We start from the raw sequence: 20327 nt of genomic DNA, 5'->3' as shown, positions 1-20327 counted from the left end.
AATCCTTAAAATTTATTTAATATTTGTTGTATGCATATTTTTTAAGTTTCTAAACTTTAACAAAATTGTGCCAAACACAAGTATTTTTTAATTTCGTTAAACTTTCCCAAGTATATTAGTTTCAATTATCTGAGTAGCCCTCTCCTGTTCATGCTGTGTTTCCTATCCCACATGTCTAGGTCAAATTACTACCCAAATCGGTAAAAACTAGTTGATTTCTTTAAGTAGTTCAGTTTTCCCCTCTGAATGATCCTGGAGCTGAGAAGGTGTTCCTGCTAATAATAGGCATAGTCACAATAACAATAAACAGGAGCAGCACCTCAGGTGTACCTCAGCTGTATATAGTTTCTAAATGTATCTCAAAGTTATGTTATGATGCATCCAACCAACCTACTCTGCTTAAGTGACAAAGCAATGTGCTGACTACAAGTGACTCAGACCACCAAATATACAGATTCAGGACCATCAATCTAGTTACCAATAAAATCAAAACTAAAACACGTACCTTTAGACTCATGCTGTTCTCTTTGAATACAGGCTAACACCCTACCAATAAAATATCAGAAATGGTGTGTGGTTCTGCTTACCTAAGACTCATGTGTAATGCGAGGTCCTGAACAATTCGATCATGTTTGCCTGTAGATGAGTACTTCCCCAGCCAGCTCGGGAAGGTGGGGAACTGGGTCATATACCCCCTCATCAGCTCTCCAGGAAGAACACTGGCATAAATGGCCTGAAAAAAAAAAAATCAACTGCAGTCCAAAATTTAAATCTGGTACAAGGTTGGTTTAGCAGCTATCAGCTTCCACGTGGGCTGCTGTGGTTTAGAAATGGCCCCAAGCTTCACATGTTAAAAGTTTAATTCCCACTGTGAGGTATTAGGAGTGTAGAAACTTAATCCTATTATACTGTTTCGAGGCAGGGCCTTTGGAGCATGGTTTAGATTAGATAAGGTCATTAAGGCATAGCCTCCATAACTGTATCCTGGTACCTTTATAAGACAGAGAACACATACGCATAAACATGTACTTTCTCCATTTCTTTCCATGTGATGCTCTGTTCCACTTTGGAATTCTGTCAGCAAGAAGGCCATCACCAGATGCAGGCCTTTAGTCCTCCAGAATGATGAGATAAACGAAACACCTCTAAAATTTCCCTAGTCTGTGGTACTGCATTAGCGCCATCAAAATGAACTAACACACAATCTGTGGGAAATTAAGTAATTTGTCTCAGCACCTAATTACAGGGCAGTTAGGCCCTTTTCCTGATCTGTAGGTGTGGTGAACTTGTCCCAGAGAAAACAACAGACTGCAGTCAATACCCTGGGCCACAACATGGGATGGCCCTCAGAGAGTTCATCTTATATCCTCAGCCAGCTGATCTCAACTTATTACCTACCTTACAGGTGCCAATGTCACAGCACAGAATTATCTTAAGAGGAATGTGACTGTCTTAAACAAAAGCAGTTGACAGCACAGGCAGATTAAAGAATGGAAAGTCTAATTAGAGAACTGATCATATTGGCACTTGAGAAAAGAAAAAGCTGTGTCTTTAGATGTTTCTTATGCCCAGGGTTTTCACTTTTTTAAAGGCTGGAATTATACTCTACATAAATTTTGTATCCTGCTTTATTCTACTAATATTCTCTCAGATTAATCTCCATAAATACTTTTTGGGAGGTACTGGGATTTGAACTCAGGGCCTTGCATTGGCTAGGCAGGCACTCTACCACTTGAGCCATACCTCCCACTGTACAAATACCTTTAAGGAATGCAAAATATGTCATCAAGAGGATTTACCATAAATTTGGAGGCTACTTAAAAAGCTAAACATTGATCTACCATTTGATCCAGCAATACCACTCTTGGGGATATACCCAAAAGACTATGACACAGATTACTCCAGAGGCACCTGCACACCCATGTTTATTGCAGCACTATTCACAATAGTCAAGTTATGGAAACAGCCAAGATGCCCCACCACTGACAAATGGATCAAGAAAATGTGGTATCTATACACAATGGAATTTTATGCAGCCATGAAGAAGAACAAAATGTTATCATTCGCTGGTAAATGGATAGAATTGGAGAACATCATTCTGAGTGAGGTTAGCCTGGCTCAAAAGACCAAAAATCATATGTTCTCCCTCATATGCGGACATTAGATCAAGGGCAAACACAACAAGGGGATTGAACTTTGAGCACATGATAAAAGCGAGAGCACACAAGGGAGGTGTGAGGAAGGTAAGACACCTAAAAAATTAGCATTTGTTGCCCTCAACGCAGAGAAACTAAAGCAGTTTACCTTAAAAGCAACTGAGGCCAATAGGAGAAGGGGACCAGGAACTAGAGAAAAGGTTAGATCAAAAAGAATTAACCTAGAAGGTAACACACATGCACAGGAAATCAATGCGAGTCAACTCCCTATATAGCTATCCTTATCTCAACTAGCAAAAACCCTTGTTCCTTCCTATTATTGCTTATACTCCCTCTTCAACAAAATTAGAGATAAGGGGAAAATAGTTTCTGCCAGGTATTGACAGGGTGGGGGGGAGAAGGAGGGGGCAGAAGGGGTGGTAAGGGAGGAGGTGGGGGCAGGGGGGGGAGAAATGACCCAAGCACTGTATGCACATATGAATAATAAAACAATAAAAATTAAAAAAAAAAAAAGGATTTACCATAATTAATCACTCTCCCAGTGCTGGGCATGGAGAGTTTCCCCAATTTTTTGTGATCAGAATTAATGTTGTGGGAAATATTTCTATACATAAGGCTTTTCCTGTGTTCAAAATTATTTCTTTAGAATAAAATCTCAAAGGTGCAATTACTAAGCAAGGAAAAATAAACACTTTTAAAACATAAGAGAAAAAGGTTCTGTATCACGAGAATGAATCTTTGGTTTTTGTTTTTGAGCAATGTGTGAGAAGAGCAAACACTCTTAAATATAAATGTTTGCCAGATTCTGTTTTCATTTAAGGGTATTCAATGTAAAGCTGCCTCTTTAGCAAGAAAGAAGAAAATGAGAATTTCTGTTATCAGAGGGATACAGCTGAGGGATGGCTGATGACCCTGCACTGGCTGCACTTCTTCTAGAAAGAGCTATTTAGTGTCCCTCTAAAGACCCATGCAAGTCATGCCTCAGCTCACACACACACAAAGGATTCTTATGGTAAAACAACAAATGAAACTTTTCATTCACATCTTTGGTTATAACCAAATCTAGCCATCCTATTTCCACACATCCATTTACATAAAAACATTTTTGAAACACTGAATAGTAATAAACAGACAACAGTGACTGCAGAATATTTTTAGCTGAAACAGACTATTTTTTTGCCACAAGAGCAAAAAAACATTTTAAATAATTGCAGGAGACAAGCTACTTTGCTCTCCTTAACTAAAGCAGAGTCAAAGTATGGACTCTGCTTTAGTTAAGGAGAGCACTAGCTTACCTGAGTGGGCAGAAGACTCCAGTTTTGCTTGCTTCGGATCTGACTGTCCACTAAGTCACCATCACATATGCTGTCTGCTGCTCGGCTTAAAAGCATTAAGTGCTTTTTCATGTCACCCCTGCAGGAAAGAGTCACTCTGGATTACATCACTCTCCACACCCCTGACCGCTCCTTGCCACACATTTGGCCTTTGCAGTGCTGGGAGGGTCCTAGCCCTACCCCTCACTAGCTTTGAATGCTCACCCCGCGGCTATAGGCTTCACGTGTAGGTAGTTCTCCTGAACAAAGAGGGGTGCTATTGAATAGTCATGAAAAAAGAGATCCAATTTGTCCATAAGTGACATATGAGCAGTCTCCTCTCCAGCTGCAAACACTTTCCGGGCAACATCAAATGGGCCCTGAAAATATAGGGAGGGACACACCTGTTAGGATGACCAAAACAATGACCTCACCAAATGCTGGCAAGGGTGTGGAACGACAGGAATTCTTACTGACTGCTGACAGAAATGGTACAGCCATGCTGGAAGACAATTTGGCAGAATCTGACAAAACTAAACAGACTTTTACCATCAGCAATCACACTCCTTGGTATTTACCCAAATGAACTGAAAACAATGTCCACACAAAAATCTGTATATAGATATTTATAGCGGATTTAATCATTAACTGCCAAAAACTGGAAGCAACCAAGATGTCCTTCAGTAAGTGAATGAACAAATAAACTGTGGTACATCCAAACAATGGTTTTATTACTCAACAACTTAAAAAAAGGAGCTATCAAGACATGAAAAGTCATGAAGGAGCCTTAAATGCATGCTACTGTGTGAGAGAAGTCAACCTCAAAAGGCTACATGCTCTATGATTCCAACTATATGATTCTGGAAAAGGTAAAACTATGGACACAGGAAAAGTATTAGTGATTGTTAAAGGGAGGGAGGGAAGACAAGACAGACACTTATATTTAAGAGGATTTTGAGGGGGACAGAGAAAGTGCTCTGCATGACATGACAATGGTACATATATGTCATTGTACATTGGTCAAAAACCATAGAATGTACAACCGCCCCTATGAAAACCATGGACTTAGGGTGATATGATATGTCCAATATAGGTTTACCAATTGTAACAAATGCACTACTCTGGTTGGGGATGTTGATAGTGGGATAGGCTATGCATGTTGGGGTACAGACAGGGATATACGGGGAGTTTCTAGGCCTTTCCACTCAATTTTGCTGTGAACCTAAAACTGCTCCAAAACATTGTGTGTGTGTGTGTGTGTGTGTGTGTGTGTGTGTGTGTTTAAAAGCCACTACTTAATCATTACTCTAACTATAATTAGTAAATTCTGACTAGTAAAATGGAATACAGAGGCAACTGATATAAAGACTAGCTTCAGTAAACTAAAAGCTACCTGAAACAGGTAATAGTGCCAAAGTATTTAAAACATGCAAACCATATGGAAGGAACTCTGAAAAGACTATTTTTAACTGTTGAAGCAGGATTATAATTTAAAACTTAGCTTTTTCTCAGAATTTGTAAGACATCGACAATCCTTGAGGAAAAATTCTTTTGAATTAGGACACTGTTAGCAGCTATCTGCAGATCTTACTATAGGTATCCATGGGCTCCATAGGTGTATCAAGAAACTAGACTATGCCTACTAAGCTAGTATCTACAGAACAAGAAGTGTTTTAGCTTCAGAAAGTAACTAAGAGATGAAAACTTATTTTACCAGTCTGATATCCTTCTTGGCCCTCTGAGAATCAGCCTTGGCCTGGTCATAGGTTAGGGCCTTACTTCGTGCACACCACATACTCAGATTGTGCAAAACCTAAAAGAATCATAAATAAGACAATGTAAGAAAAAAAAATACTACTATTCCCCTCCCTACAAGGTTGAAAGTATCAATTCAAAGAGTCACCAACTGTCACATAATACATATTTAACTTACTTGTCTGATATCTTGATTAGCTCCCAAAATTATCTCATTCATAGCTGGAGGAGGAATCTTTAAACCCTCTTTAAATGCAATAGACATCATAGCACCCTGAAATTGACAAGGTGGGAATCATCAATGATTTTTTTTAACTTGTATAATCTGACATTTAAACAATATCAGTTATTTTTAAAATCCGACCCTTAAATAAACAGAATAGTGTGATTAGAAGGAGGGATGAAGGAAGGGAGGGAGGAATGAGTTTCAATCATCGTACCTTAATCTGTTCAACACGAGGTCTTTGAAAACGAAGATCAAAACAATAATGAACCAAAGAGCGAATCTTGGGATGATTTCTATCATTGCACATACAAATAATGGGAATTTTAGTTTGTTTTATCAGGGCAATCAATTCCTAAAAGGCAAAAGTTCAACACAAAAATGATTATGTACAAAATAACAAATACTACACTATGTATTTTAGGTTTTAAAAACCTCATCAACATGTTGTAACTGCTATAAATACCAGTGCACACAATTAAATATTTTTTGAATGTGAAAGAGCAGAAAACTGAGAAAACATGGTGTTTTCATTACCTGAATCCCTCCCCTGTCCTCACTGCCTGCCATGCCGTCTACTTCATCCATGATGAGAGCATGCTTCATGCTCATTGACGGGACGGCTGCACCTGACCAGGATGAGAAGTCATAGGATGAGGCAAAACCACCGTGACCAGCATTGTTCACCCAATGATGCATTTATTAAAACATACCCCCATTAGCTACATGGTGCATGATTGCATATGCCTGTGCGTTTTTCTGGGGTGGAGATGTAAAGATGAACAAAATTAAATAGACAAAAAAAAAAAAAAACACAGTGACACTGTTCAAACTGCTACTTTACAGAAAATTATATAACACATTTTAAACTTCAAAAGCTACAAGAGTGAGCCTTCTCCTACATTCCTCATTTTCCTTTCCAGAGGCAAAAAATAATCTCTTGTATGTCCTTTAAGAAGCAGTCTATACAGCTGGGTGTTGTGGGCAACACCTGTACTCCTAGCTACTTGGGAGGCAGGGATTAGCAGAATGGTGGTTCAAGGCCAGTGTAGGCAAAATGCTCCCAAGACCCCATCATCTCAGTCAATAAAAGCCAGGCATGGTGGTGCATGCCTGTCATTCCAGCATTGTCCAGTCTGGCCTAGGCATAAACCATGAAGCCTACTCAAATATAACTAAAGCAAAAAAGGGCTGGGGGCATGGCTCAAGTGGTAGAGTGCCTGCCTAACAAGCGCAAGGCCCTGAGATCAAACCCCAGTACCACAAAGAGAAAGACAGAGAAACAGTCTATACGTACTAAAAATATCTGCAGAAAATAAAATATACGTCAATTTTGTCATTTAATATATTCTGGTGATGGTTTCGTTCCTTATCTATAGATAGAGAACACGTCTTCATTTTTAAGGAAATTTAATATTCTATTTTACATATGTATCATAACTAATCACTATCTATTGATGAAATACTAAGATGCTTCCAAGCTTTTGCTATATGGCATACCTAATATCCCCATACATGTATGAGTTCATGTATAGCTATTTTGCACATAATAACAGCTAAGAAGCATAGTAACAGCTAAAGTCCAGAAATTGGAATGTCTGGGTTAGAAGGTATGTGCAATTTAGCTTTGAGAAATACTACCAGGCTGCTCTCCAGAGTTGTACTAATTTATACTCACCAACCATGTAGAAGAGTGACACTTCCTAAGCAGCTTCTTATGAACAATGACTTTCAACCACTGAAAGCACTATGAATTCAGGTGACCTAGCAATTACCAGTCCCTAATTTGGCATCTCAATTTTCCCCATGAACTCCGCACGTCCAGGACCACTAGCCACAACCTAAAACACAGTGGGCACTTTCACAGTGTGTCTTCTATGACTTTTGCCTGAAATGATACCTTCTATCTCCAATCAGATTCTCACTCGTTTTCAAGACTTTTCAAACAAATACCACCTTTTTTTACCAGTAGCTTACAGAATGCCCCAAACATAATTACTTCACAGCTGCAGCCTTTTACCTCACTCATCACACTATGTTTCATCTCCTTCTTCATTGGACTCACCCATGAGTCCTGTAAAATCATAAGTAAAATGTAAAAATATGCATATATACAGATTTTTATCACAATCTAAAAAACCCTAAGTCTACGGATAACTATTGCTCCTTAAGAGTTAGGTCAGAAGCCTTTCTCATTTTCTTGATAGCCCCAGGATTTAAGAGGATATTTGCCACACACAAGTATTCCATGTTTGTTACAGAACACTGCAACGAACTTGTTTTTTCTTATCTGACAAAAAGAAACAAACCAGTTCAAAATACATACCTGGGTAAAAGCTTTTGATGCTGGTGTTACTCAGTGATTCCGCAACAGATGCCTTCAAACTGCTCTTACTCCGCGTATCACTTGCATTTAGTTCCACACAGCTATATCCCAATTCCTAGCCAAAACAGTGGAAATCGTTACTATCACAATGCAAATTACTTCCCCTCCTCCAAGAAAAGGCTAATTAAAAAAGAAAACCCAAAACTGATGTAAAAAAACATAGGCAAAAATATAAAATACAACATGATTTTAACTATAATATGACTCACAATATTAGAAATTTTTAAAATATCATATACATACAATATAGCATATACATACAAACATACAAAAGTTTGGTCTTAAAACCTCAGCTGGAGCAGGTACTGGTGGCTGACACCTGTAATCCTTGCTACTTCAGAGGCTGAGAGCCAGAGAATCTTGGTTAGAGGCCAGCTGGGGCAAAAAGTTCATGAAACTCTCTCTCCAAAATAACCAGAGCAAATGGTCTAGAGGTGTGGTTCAAGCCTGTTTTGCAAGCCTGAAGCCCTGAGTTCAAACTAAACAAGCAATTTTTCTAAGTTTGCCTCTTAAAAGTCCTAAAAAAATTAAGTATAACAATCTTAATAATGTGGTATTAGCTATAGAATCAGAATCAATCTATTACAAAATATCAAAAAGTAACTCGTCTCTTCAAGATAAAATATAAAATTAATTCATTCTTTGTCAGATTATCCCATCATACAATTTTTCTAATTAGGAAAATTCAAGTTATTCTAATTCATTTTCCAAAACTTTAAAAGTGTCTTTTTAATTACCAAAAAAAAACAAGCATATAATAAGGAAGAATAAGTTGTGCTCAGAAATGTAGAAGTAGGAAAAAAAAGTTTTGCCTTTGCTTATGAATTGTGAAAAATATGAGAATTTATATATTAATTTTATGCTCCAACACATACAACAAAGACCGAAAGAAGCTTAGGTGGCAAATGATTGGGAATTCCAGCAATAAACCCCTCGTTATTCTGATAACAGCACATGAACTGTCATTTGTTTGGCTGCCCAGGCAAATTAAGTCCTCTCTCTGTCTAGAGATTCAGTAGCCACAGATCAAACAAAGGGAGGGTCACAAGGTAAGAGGAGCAGAAGCCCTGACTCAATACCTGGTTCAATTTGTGCCATCACTCTGTTCTCTAAGCCTGTTTCATTTGCCACAGGAGCATACTGACACAACATATATTCAGTACACAGAAAAATTACAACAGTATATGAGATACTGGTATCTTTCTGGTTCTACAACACATATTTATATTACAGAGTATCCCTGATCTGAAAGTTTGGGACCAGAAGTGTTTCAGGTTTCAGAGATTTTCACATTTTGGAATCTCTGCATTGACTTTACTGGCTGAGCATTTCTAACCAGAAAATATGAAATCCCACATGCTCCAAAATCTGAAAGGTTTTGAGTTAAAGTTTCAGAGCATTTCAGATAAGCAGGGCATAGTGGTACATGCCTATAATTCCAACACCCTGGAGGATGAGGATAAATCATGAGCTCAAGGCCAGCCTAAGCTACGTAGTGAGATCTTGTCTCAAAAAAATAACTAAAACTACAGCATTTCAGATCTTCTTATTAGGGATGTTCAATCTGTATCTAAAATACATCCAAGTGAGCTGACTAGCTCTCAGGAAAAAATACTTATTGCATTAGTTCCCTTTATCTATGGTTTAGCTTTCTGAGGTTTCGTTTACCTTTGGTCAACAATAGTCTAAAAATATGCATTGGAAAATTGTAGAAATAAATAATTCCTAAGTTTTAAATTGCATGCCATTCTCAATAGCATGATGAAATCTTGAACTGTCCTGTTCCATCCTGCCCAGGATGTGAATCATCCCTTTGTCTGCTGTGGACACTACCTGCCCATGAGTCACTTAGTAGCTACCATGGCTATCAGTCAAGTGTCCCAGTATACAATTTTCTTAATAATGCTTCCGAAGAGTAAGGGTAGCAAAGGCACGAGAGCATAAAACATGGAAGGACAAATGGCTTTGGTACAATGTGGCCAATGCTGGAGGGCATGTAGGAGAAAACATAGTATACATAATGTTCAGAACTATTTGTGGCTTCAAGCAGCCACAGGGGTCTTGGAATGTATTCCCCATGAACGGGAAGTTGAACTTCAGTTGTCTAAATATGCAAACCCATTTGAGCCATGTCTCCAGCAATTTTTCTCTAGTTATTTTGAAAATAAGGGTCTCGCTTTTTGCTCAGGGTGGCCCGGCCACAATCCTATTTTAGGCTTCTCATCATTTCTGGGATGACAGATGCGAGGCACCATGCCTACATTTTTTCCATTAAAGATGGGGTCTCATGAACTTTGCTGCCTGGGCTAGCCTGAAATCCCAATCCTCTCCATTAAGTCTCCCAAGTAGCTAGGATTACAGTGGTGAGCTACCAGTACCTGGCTTTAACCATTATTTTTTAAAGGATGAAAATGACAAATATCACAGGAACCTAAAGAAATTCTAAAAGTTTTATTTTAGACAAATGCACGCAGCAGTTTTATATATACATATATATACACACACCACATGCACACACTCACATACACACTCACCCATGTGTATCTCCTACACATGACCACTCTCAGGTTACCTTTCAAACTACACTACAACAGTACAACTATGCACCCACCTGACACACCAGGGAAGCTGTGGTGGTCTTGCCAACACCGGGAGGGCCTGACAGCAATGCTGCCTTAAAACTAGAACCATCATCTTTGCCGGCAAATTTACCAAATTTTGCTGCTAGGGAAAAAGAAGTTCCAGAGTGTTAACATCTGTCACCTAACAGAAATCAGGAACAGCAGGACTCATGCATAAACTGCCCACAGACAGCAGTCCTTCAGTTTATTCCTAAATTTACACAGTATTTTCTATAAATTATACATTATTTCCAGACCACTGAGTAAAATTCTACTTTATCTCAATCCAAAATAAAAAACTAAAACAAATTCACTTTCAAATTCTGTTGTGAAATAATTTAATGAGTTTCCTTTCCCACAAAAGCACAGGCCATGGAGCACACTACCTGGGCTCAATCCTCACTCTGCTGGCCCCAGCTGGGAGTACTGAAGCGGTGACCTAACCCGCTGTGCCCATCTCTTCCCTTGTGAAATAGGAACATCAGTGCTGAGCAGAGCATGTGTGCCTCAGTGAATATCAACAAGAAAATTGGCTACAAAATGATCACAAAATGAAGAACTGGTGGTACCATGTCTGCAACTGTCTTGTACAGTTCAACACCAGAGCGCTTCCTTCCCTGGGTGCTGACACATAAAGGAATTCAATGCACACTCAGTGACTGAGAAGTGGTCACACCATTTCCCGTGCCCACAGGCATGGAAAAAAACAATAGTTCTTCACCTAAAACATTAAAATGTTGTCCAGGCATACAAAATACTTGTCCCCCTTTTAAAAAGCATACCTTTTAAGGCATGTTTTATGTGGTTTCAGAAAGAGAAAAGGGCTTATTCACTGCTAAGAATAACGTACACTGGCACCTCTGGCAACCACATAAATAACAGCCCAGTTATCACTGCAGGGAGTCACTGATGTGTGTAATGTTTGTCTTTTTATTTCTCACCCACTATCCACTAGTGCTTAAGAAAACACTACTAACATCTGTGATCTGAACCCTCAGTTCCAAAAATACTACGGACATTAAATAAATGTTTTGGCTTTTCCTTCTCCATGACAAATCCATGGGTAACAAGTACAGCGACTACAGAAGCAGGACCTGCCAGGACTACTGAAAGCAAATCATGAGTGACTGGGCTTCCAGGCTGCCTGCTCTGATGATACTTAGCCATTTTTTTACACCTTTCCCCCCAGCGCCCTGGACTCTCTCCGGGGTCTCGCTCTTACCTATCTTCAGACCTTGGGACATTTCCTCTTTCCCTAGATCTCCTACTTGGGTTCTAGGCCACAGCACAGCTATCTACCCCTTCTTCCAGAGATGGGAGTGCACATCCTCTGCCCTGCCCAAAACCTCTGTCCCTACACTTACCCTGTAACAGTACTTGGCACAATGCACTTTAATGGCTGGTTAATTGTCTTCTCCCACTGACTGGGAGCTCTCAAGGGGGCCTGCTTTGTTCACAGCAGTACCACAAGGCTCTAGTACAGCACCTGGGCTCAGAGCAAGCTAATGCTTGCTAATAGACAAATGAACCAACCATTAGCCTTGCACATATGTGTGCAATTGAACAATTACATGTTGATGGACACACAAAAAAAGACTGAAGTTGTAAATCACCATGTTTTTTCTCTTCAGGAGAATTCTTGTGCCAGTTTCGGAGCCAGCGTAATAGTTTATTGGCACAGCTCTGATCACCTTGCTGTCCAATTATGGTCTTGAGTGAAGTTGGCTTATATTTATCCACCCAGAGCAAATTTTCTACTTTGCTTTCACTCCTGTCATCAGCCAAATTCCTAGGCTTGCTATCGCCATCTGTCTCTTCTGCCACCTGCTCGATGAAGTCCATGCCTCTCCGAAACACATTTGCTTCCTTTTTTATTGCCTTTATAGGACTGTCCTTTTTGGGAGTCAGCTTGCTCTTTTTAGATTCTGATTCCTTTTTGGTTGGACTAATTTTTCTTTTTCCTTGGTTATTTTTTTGGGGTGTCCTCTCCAATTTGGACTTTTCTTTCTTCATCTTAAAAAGTGGAAAAGTAAGAGAAAAAGAAACCTGGTAAGACACAACAAATTTCTATCCTGATAAATATACTGCACAGAGGACAAAATGAGATATCCAAGTGTACCACTCCATCTTAGCCAATGTTTTCACAATGGACCCAGCTGTTTGTGGAAATTATCACTTTCCAAACAACAAACAACATGGTGGTTCACACCTATATTCCAGTTACTTAGAAGGCAGAGGCAGGAAGACTGTGAGCTCAAGGCCAACCTTGGGAAAGTTAGCAAGACCCTATCTCAAACAAGAACACGTTGTTTTTGTAAAGTATTAAGTGCTCCACTTTCAAATTTCAGTTTGAAAAAAGCAGGATAATAAGTAAGAGACTTTTGCTTTAAAGTCCCTTCATTAGTTACAAGTTAATGCCGCCACAAAAACCCGTGTATAAATTTTCATAAACGTTTCATATATACATATATTTGTAATATATATGTGTGTGTATATGTATATTTACATATATATGTAAAACAGCTAAAAGATGGAAACAACCCAAACATCTATCAACTGATGAATGGATGCACATAAGGTAATACATATCTGCACAATGGAACATATTCACCAGTTGAAAGAAGTAACAATACATGCTACAACATAGTATGTATTTGAAAACATGATGCTGAGTGTTTTCACTTAGCAAATATAAAAGCCAAACATAAAAGGCTACATATCATATGAGTCTATTTATATGAAACAGAAATCCACAGAGACAAGAGTCGGGAGTATGAGTGAGTGAACAGACATTTTTTGTTTTGTTTTTTGGCAGTACTGGAGAGTTAACTCAGGGCCACCCGAGCCACACCCCAAGTCTTTTGCTTTTAGTTTGTTTTTTCAGATAGTCTCATGCTTTTGCCCAGGCTGCAATCCTATCTTATCTCCTGCATAGCTGTGATTACAGGCCTATACCACCATGCCTGGCAAGATTTCTTTTTAGGATAATGACAATATTCTACAGTTTAGATACTGGTGAGGGTTGCACGCCCTTGGGAATAAACTAAAACCACTGACATATACTTTAAAAGGGTAGATTTTTATGGTATGTAAATAATATTTCAATTTCTAAAAAAAAGTTAACTATCTTTACCAATGGAGTCTAACACTCATAGATAAATTTGTAAGGACAAATAGGATTTTAGCACAGTCTTCAAGTATCTACCCAAGACAGTTATCAAAGGAGAAAACAGTCACTTGGCTAGTGGAGAAAGCCAACAGACATCCTCTTAAGTAATTGAATAAGACCTATTAACATACAATATGATTCATTGAAAAGGACACAATACCACTCCTATGGTAGTCTTGCCAAAAATACATAAACTCAATCTAATCATGAGAAAGCATCAAACTAAGCCAGTCTACAAAACAGCTGACTAGTACTCAAAAGTCTCAAGGCCAAAGGACAAGGATATACTGAAGAATTATCATCAACTAGAGGAAACTAAGGTGACACAACAATTCAATATGGTGTGGAATTCTGAAACAGAAATAGGAAAATGTGAAGTTTGACTAAGATGTATAATTTAGTAAACAAAATGGTACCAATGTTGACTTCTTGTTTTTTACAACTTACTATGGTAAAATCACTAGGACTTTTTCTAACTGGAATAAACTAGATGGACCATCTAGCCACTTTGGTGGGAGTGATGAGAGCATTAATCTTAAGATGCTGGCATTCCTGTGCCTAGCATGTGGAAAAGGCAGGTATATAATTGGAATGAACAAGGCTGACACTAGGAAAAGGTGAAAGACAGAAAATGAAAGTTCTGAGACCACTGCAGTCTGTGGACCCAGCAGTTCCTAGAAAAGATCCACCCTGATCATAACTTGACTATTTGAACTAATCTTTCTTCTCTTTTGTTAAAAACAATATAGGCTGGGTTTCTGTCACCATTGAAAAAGTTCTAATACAGTTCTAAGTAAAGATTAATTCATCATGTAGATACCTATAGCATGTACTTAAAATTAAAAAAAAAAAAAAAACTCTTATACAGTAAGGTCTGCAGTAAAGTCAATGCAAGACCGGGCTGGTGGAGTGGCTCAAGTGAGAAATGCCGGCCTAGCAAGTGTGAGGGCCTGAGTTCAAACCCAAGTACCACCACAAAAACCAAAAAGCTTCCAAATCAAAAGTCAAAGCAAGAATAAGGAATATAGGGAAGGTGTAGTATGGATACGTAATATGCAATATGTTGTCATTTCTTCACATTCTTTTGAGAAAGGTAAGGAAATATACCAAAGAGGACATGATGAAGCAGAGTCCTCCAAGTCAAAAGGACATAAGGTAAGTTCACTTGCAGAAGGAGTGAATAATATTTTAGCCAACAGGCCTGTATATACTCAAGATACATATCCGTCAAACAGGAGTTTCTGTACAGTGGCCTGGGGTTATGGGTCAAGTGCAAAGCCCTAAGTTTAACCCCAAGTACCACCAAAAAAAAGTTTCCAGACACTAACTTAAATAAATTGAGTTCATTCTATACAAACCTCAGCTTCAACTGCTATTTCATACTTGGACTTCTTGCCTGGCATTGTTCGAATCAGATTCAACAGGCCATCTTCATCAATAATTTTTGTCCCCAAAGCTGCTGCCTATTAATTGAAAGTACAAATTATTATAACTGTGTCCTAACCATTTCCTTCTGTAAAGAAAAAAAATTATTCTATGACTTACAGGTAGATGAAAACCACATTTATAAACTAGATAACAGTAGAATTTAACAAGGGGAAAAAAAAAAGCCCATTCATTTAAAAAAGTACCATTAAAAAGAATAGCAGAGTCTCCCCAAGAGTGGTAGTTGGCAGCTAAAGAGTGGCATTACTACTTTTGTAGATTGCTTTACTTTTCCTCCCCTAGAAAGGGACAAAACTGAACCTAAATCTAGCTGTTCATACCCTCTCCATATGTTTGACTCACATGACAGGCATTTTCTACCACCTTTTCCCTCCCAGCAGGATTCCAATATGCTAGCATCTCTAAGTAACAGACTATAGCTTATGACTGACCCAAGACAATCAGAGAAGCCCTGTTCCTCCTCAAACTCCCTTGCAGCTCTTAATGTCCATATGACAGCCTGGTAAATGAGAGGGAGAGCTCTGTAAAAGGTGTTTCTGTGACACCACTTGTCAGGACAGTCAGAACTAATACAACATCTTGCCACTGCTTTTTTTCTGCCTTGAATGCAGCCGCGTTGCAATCACAAGGCAACAGGCATGAGGACAAAAGCTAACACAGTAAGAATGACAAAAGAGGATGGGACTAGCTGAACCATCCCAGCAATTGCCTGACCCTGGAATTCTTGTTAGATGAGGAAAACAAGTCATGGTATGTTTAAATCAGTAAGCCGTTACTCTGTTGGAACTAAACACAGTCTTACCCAAGAGACCTCTTGTTCTTGCTCTTAGAGCTTTTAAGAAGGAAACTTGAGTTGGAGTAGATAATGGCATGTACAGGAAAAAGAAAACTGCACATTTCTGTCTTTGAAAAAAAAAAAGATTTAAACTGGAAGATAGCAAGAAAATCAAGTGAACAGAAACTGTGCCTTCAATTGGAAAACCAAAATCCTGGGGTCAAAAGCCAACAGCACTAAAGTGGTAGGACCAAATTACTTTTCTTTTTTTCCCCCACTAAGCTCTATGGAAAGGCATTACTACAACAGTCACATCAACAGCACTCCAAGCAAGCAGGCTATCACTTTTGGGGAGCACAGCAGGACCCACCTTGTCACTCTTGGACTGTCCACTATCTCGACCCATGACAAGGTAGTTTGTTTTCTTGCTGACATTTCCTGTTACTTTTCCCCCATAACGTTCAATTAAAGACTTGGCTTCATCTCTTTCAATGGACTCCAGCACTCCTGTGATCACGAATATAAGGCCTTCCAAGCAATTTTCAGCTCCCTATAAACCAAAATGTTCAAGCAGAGAAGAGATTACATGGTAGCCTTCCAAAGAAACATTTGGCATCAAAACTGCAGCAAGCTGATCTTCCTCATTTGATATCATAAATAACCTCAGCATGAAAAATTGTCTGGAAATTTATAGCAAATAAGCAGAACCTGTAACTAAATCCTGAGAAATTCTTATGCAGCTAACATTTAATAGAAGGAGCAATAAGAAACATTCTCAATTCTGTTAGTAAAGCTTATTAAAACTACCCATTCATACTACTTACCACTATGTTCTTTTTATATTTAAACTACTAGTTAGTTAACCTGCAAAATTTCAAGTTAACAACCAAGTACAATCCACTCGCAGAAACTCTTGCAATTCTTAAAAGGCAAAATTTTTATTCTAAAAAGTTTATCAAGTTTCAGTTCCTGCTCTTCTCCCTGCTGATTACACTATGGACAGTAAATCTAACAAGCTGCTAGGAATGGAAAGGCAAGACCATATTATTCCATGATTGGAAAGATAACTGATAATCCAAGATAACTAACCAAAGACAGCTGAAAGGAAAGGACACATAATCTTAATTGTATATGGTTTAATTTTTACAATAAATCAATAAAATTATACAACCAAGTAAAATGAAAAGTATACAAGATACACCATGATACTTATTACTCTGACTAGAACTGAGATCAAAGCAGACTTGAAAAGAAACTAAACAAAATTCAAAGAGACTGACCCAACACAACTTTGGTTTTTTACCATCCAGGTAAAGAATCTTTCTTGAAAGACAAAAAGAAATAGCTACGAGTCTGCTTGGCAAGAAAAAGGTTGACCAACATCTCAAGGGCCCTTTAAGTCCTACTGTTCAAGAGTTGAAAGGATCTACTGTTAACACTACAGGTACTTAAATCCTTTCTAATAGATTGAAAATAACCCTGGAAAACTCTACACTCAACATCCTATATCCCAAACTACAACCATCTACTACTATGTTATGAGTGAGCACCACTATAGCTCTGAATATCTTTCCTTCTCCAATCTCAGCACTTCCAGCCTCCTATCCAAGTCTTACATTCCAGAACTCCTCTACAGCTTGGGCTTTAGCAGCAGCAAACTATCCAATAGCATCAACCTCTCCTGCCACATTCACTCCACAACCTTGCCATCATAGAAAGGCAGCTGTCCCCTAAGGTCACTACTGACCTAAAGTCCTGTCAAGCAGAGGCTTGTTTAGCCCTTTGCTGCATACCACGCACTAAAGGCCTGACTGACATCTTCCTCTAGCCTCCTGGACAACCCTGAGGCTCACCTCTTTCCTTCCCCACCCCCAGCTACATCATCTTCATACGTCATACATACATGAATATGTATAGCAAGCAAAGTAAAATTAAATTTACATTCACACTGTGTATGTAATCCTTGCCTTCTGCTTCTCTGAAATCTCATACTGTATTTGATTATCTTTCTAGTATATCTTCAAGCTTTCCCATTCTCATGGAATCTATCTCATCGCAAAAAATACTTTATTTAATCCACAAAAAATAAAATGTATTTTATTTTATTAAAAAAATACTTTATTTAATCCACAAAAAATAAAATGTATTTTAAGTACCACCTACCTAAATTCAGTCAAATTTCCCCCCTAAATCCCACCTTCCATTTCTACCTAGAAAATATTCTCTCTTCTCTTCATAACCAAATTTATCAAAATTATTATCTGCTTGTGTTGTCTGCATTTCGCCTCCTCACACTCACTCTTTGACCCGTTTCTATCAGGCTCTGCCTCCACTCTTCTCTGAAACTGTTCTTGCTGAGGTCACTAAGGCCCATTATGCATGTCCTAATGGTTCACTGGCCATTATGCAATGGACAGTTTTTGATCTCCTCTTTTTGGAATCTTAGCAACATGATAGACTTAACCATTTAAACATCTTAAAAATGCTGTCTCTAGCCTTTGCTTCTGTGGTATTACCCTCATGAGGGTATCTCCTACATTTCTGGCTGCTGCTTCTCAGCCTCCCTTTGGTCTTCACCCTCCTGTACTTCACAAAAAAACTGGGGACAAAACTCTCTTTCCATTCTGCATAAATGTGTCAGATGACAGTAATCCCCTCAAATATTATCCACATGGCAATAATCCCCAAGTTTGCATGCAGTCTTGGCTTCTATTCTGAGCTCCACTCCCACATATCTACTTGTTCACTGTCTCTCCACACAGATACCCCACATACACAATATGTGTACGTCAACAACAAATGCATCTCCAACTCACTCTGCCTCCAGTGACTCCAGCATTCATCTGGTTGTTCATGCCATAACCAGATCATCATCCCTGATACTCATGCTTTCTCACTTCCAATTATCATCAAGTCAGGTAGACCTCACCTCTTCCATTGAAACCACTTCACTTCCCAGCATTTTCACTGCTCTCCTAGACATAGGTGAAAAGCCACAGGGGCTTTTCGTCATCTCTTACCTACCTCTTCTTCCCATACCTATTCCTGTCCACCAGTGCAGTCTGTACTCAGTAGTCAGTGGTATTTCAGATATACAAATCAGATCACATTATTTTCCCACTTAAAACTACTTCTCCAAAGGAGATGATGTCAACATTAGCCCTAGAAGATATGGCCCTACTAACTCTTTGACCACTCTCGTTCCTTGGTCACTTTGCTCCAATTATATCACTTTTAATTCCTCAACTATACCATGAAAGATTCTCTGCCCCTCAAGAACATCACACATTCTGGTGATGACCAATCACCACATCATCACAATCCCTTCAAACTCTGTAATTCCCCATTTAAATGTCACTGACTCTGTATTTCCCACCTAGGGCCTAGTTTCTCCATTATACTCTCTAAGAGCACCCTGTATTTTCCCCTCCTGACCCATATCATAGTTATGATTAAGTAGGAATGTATTTAACATCTCTTTCCATAAGCTAAAAGTACCATGCAGGCAATAGGCACTAGTCTTGTCACCAGTGGTTTCTCTAAATCCAGTCCTTTTAAGACTAAAGAAAAAAATTTTCCAAGTATCAAGCAGTGACTTGTAATGTGAATAAGCATTCCTAATTCATAAAGAGAGTGACCAACTCTTCTGATAACATTTACTTACTAATTCTCTGTTGCTGTAAGCAGAGTAAATACATACTGGACCGATGAGGTAGAGGTCATTACAGAATGGCACGCTCTCGTCACTTCTCTTACCTTGGGTATTTCTTTGGAGCCCAGAGCTTTGGGACCTTCTCTATTTAAGTAGCTTCGATAAGCTTGATAATTAGTGCGTTTCTTTTCAGAATCTTCTGGACTTACAGACTTTGGGGAGAGGGAAAGGAAACAAAATTCATGTAAAATGAAAACTACATGACTAGAAATAAACATTAAAGTCACTTCTGAAACTAACAGCTTTAGCTATACAGACGCCCTCCAGCTTCTAGACAGATGCCTGACTTACAAATATCTTTGCACTGGTCCTTCTCAAACTTTCTATTCTTCTTAAAGGTGCATGGCTCAGGGAAAGTTAGAGGCATAAACCAAGTTGCCAGTTCCAAGTAAAGAAATGCAGTGTTTTAGTTTAGAAATTCATGTGGTTTTTAATTTTATTTCATGGTAGATTCATTTTATTTAACAGAAAAATAAAATTTTTCCCAAGTAAACCTCATTACCCAAGAAGATATCCTATGTTTATCCTATGGCCTTGTCCACCCCTAAAACACTACCCTCTGTCCCTACAAATAGAAGCACTCCAATCTGAGAAGCAAAGACTTCAGACAGACAGACAGCTGAATAAAGGGGCGAGCTTTTCCTCAAAGAGTAGACAATTCTATGTGCTACCACTGTCCTTTCTGTGCTTAATCTATCCCATCTAGCTCTCTTAGGACATCTTGTCCACAGTATAGCTCAGAAAATCCTGGGGAAACTTCTAAAACTATAT

At 38.7% G+C, this 20327-nt stretch overlaps 1 protein-coding gene across 4 annotated transcripts in view; it reads right to left on the bottom strand.

Moving 5' to 3' along the window:
* Nucleotides 1-20327, bottom strand: part of Rfc1 (replication factor C subunit 1) — an 84442-nt gene that overhangs the window by 9596 nt on the left and 54519 nt on the right. For 3 of the 4 annotated variants that reach the window (XR_012435830.1, XM_074042446.1, XM_074042449.1), the window contains 13 exons: nt 19601-19708; nt 16215-16394; nt 14982-15086; nt 12068-12467; nt 10445-10557; nt 7774-7888; nt 5985-6076; nt 5665-5802; nt 5403-5498; nt 5184-5282; nt 3695-3849; nt 3452-3569; nt 588-733 (listed from right to left, as the gene is read on the bottom strand). Coding sequence is in view for 3 of the 4 variants with exons in the window: in XM_074042446.1 (XP_073898547.1) it covers nt 588-733; nt 3452-3569; nt 3695-3849; nt 5184-5282; nt 5403-5498; nt 5665-5802; nt 5985-6076; nt 7774-7888; nt 10445-10557; nt 12068-12467; nt 14982-15086; nt 16215-16394; nt 19601-19708 (1865 nt within the window). In the remaining variant the exon portion in view is untranslated. The remainder of the gene's footprint in view (nt 1-587; nt 734-3451; nt 3570-3694; nt 3850-5183; nt 5283-5402; nt 5499-5664; nt 5803-5984; nt 6077-7773; nt 7889-10444; nt 10558-12067; nt 12468-14981; nt 15087-16214; nt 16395-19600; nt 19709-20327) is intronic. The other variant, XM_074042447.1, reaches the window with a different exon arrangement.

The sequence above is a fragment of the Castor canadensis genome, chromosome 9 (assembly GCF_047511655.1).
Source record: "Castor canadensis chromosome 9, mCasCan1.hap1v2, whole genome shotgun sequence".
In the NCBI taxonomy this organism is placed as follows: domain Eukaryota; kingdom Metazoa; phylum Chordata; class Mammalia; order Rodentia; family Castoridae; genus Castor; species Castor canadensis.
The sequence above is the reverse complement of the archived record's forward strand: the minus strand, read 5'-3'. Positions and strand labels throughout refer to the sequence as shown.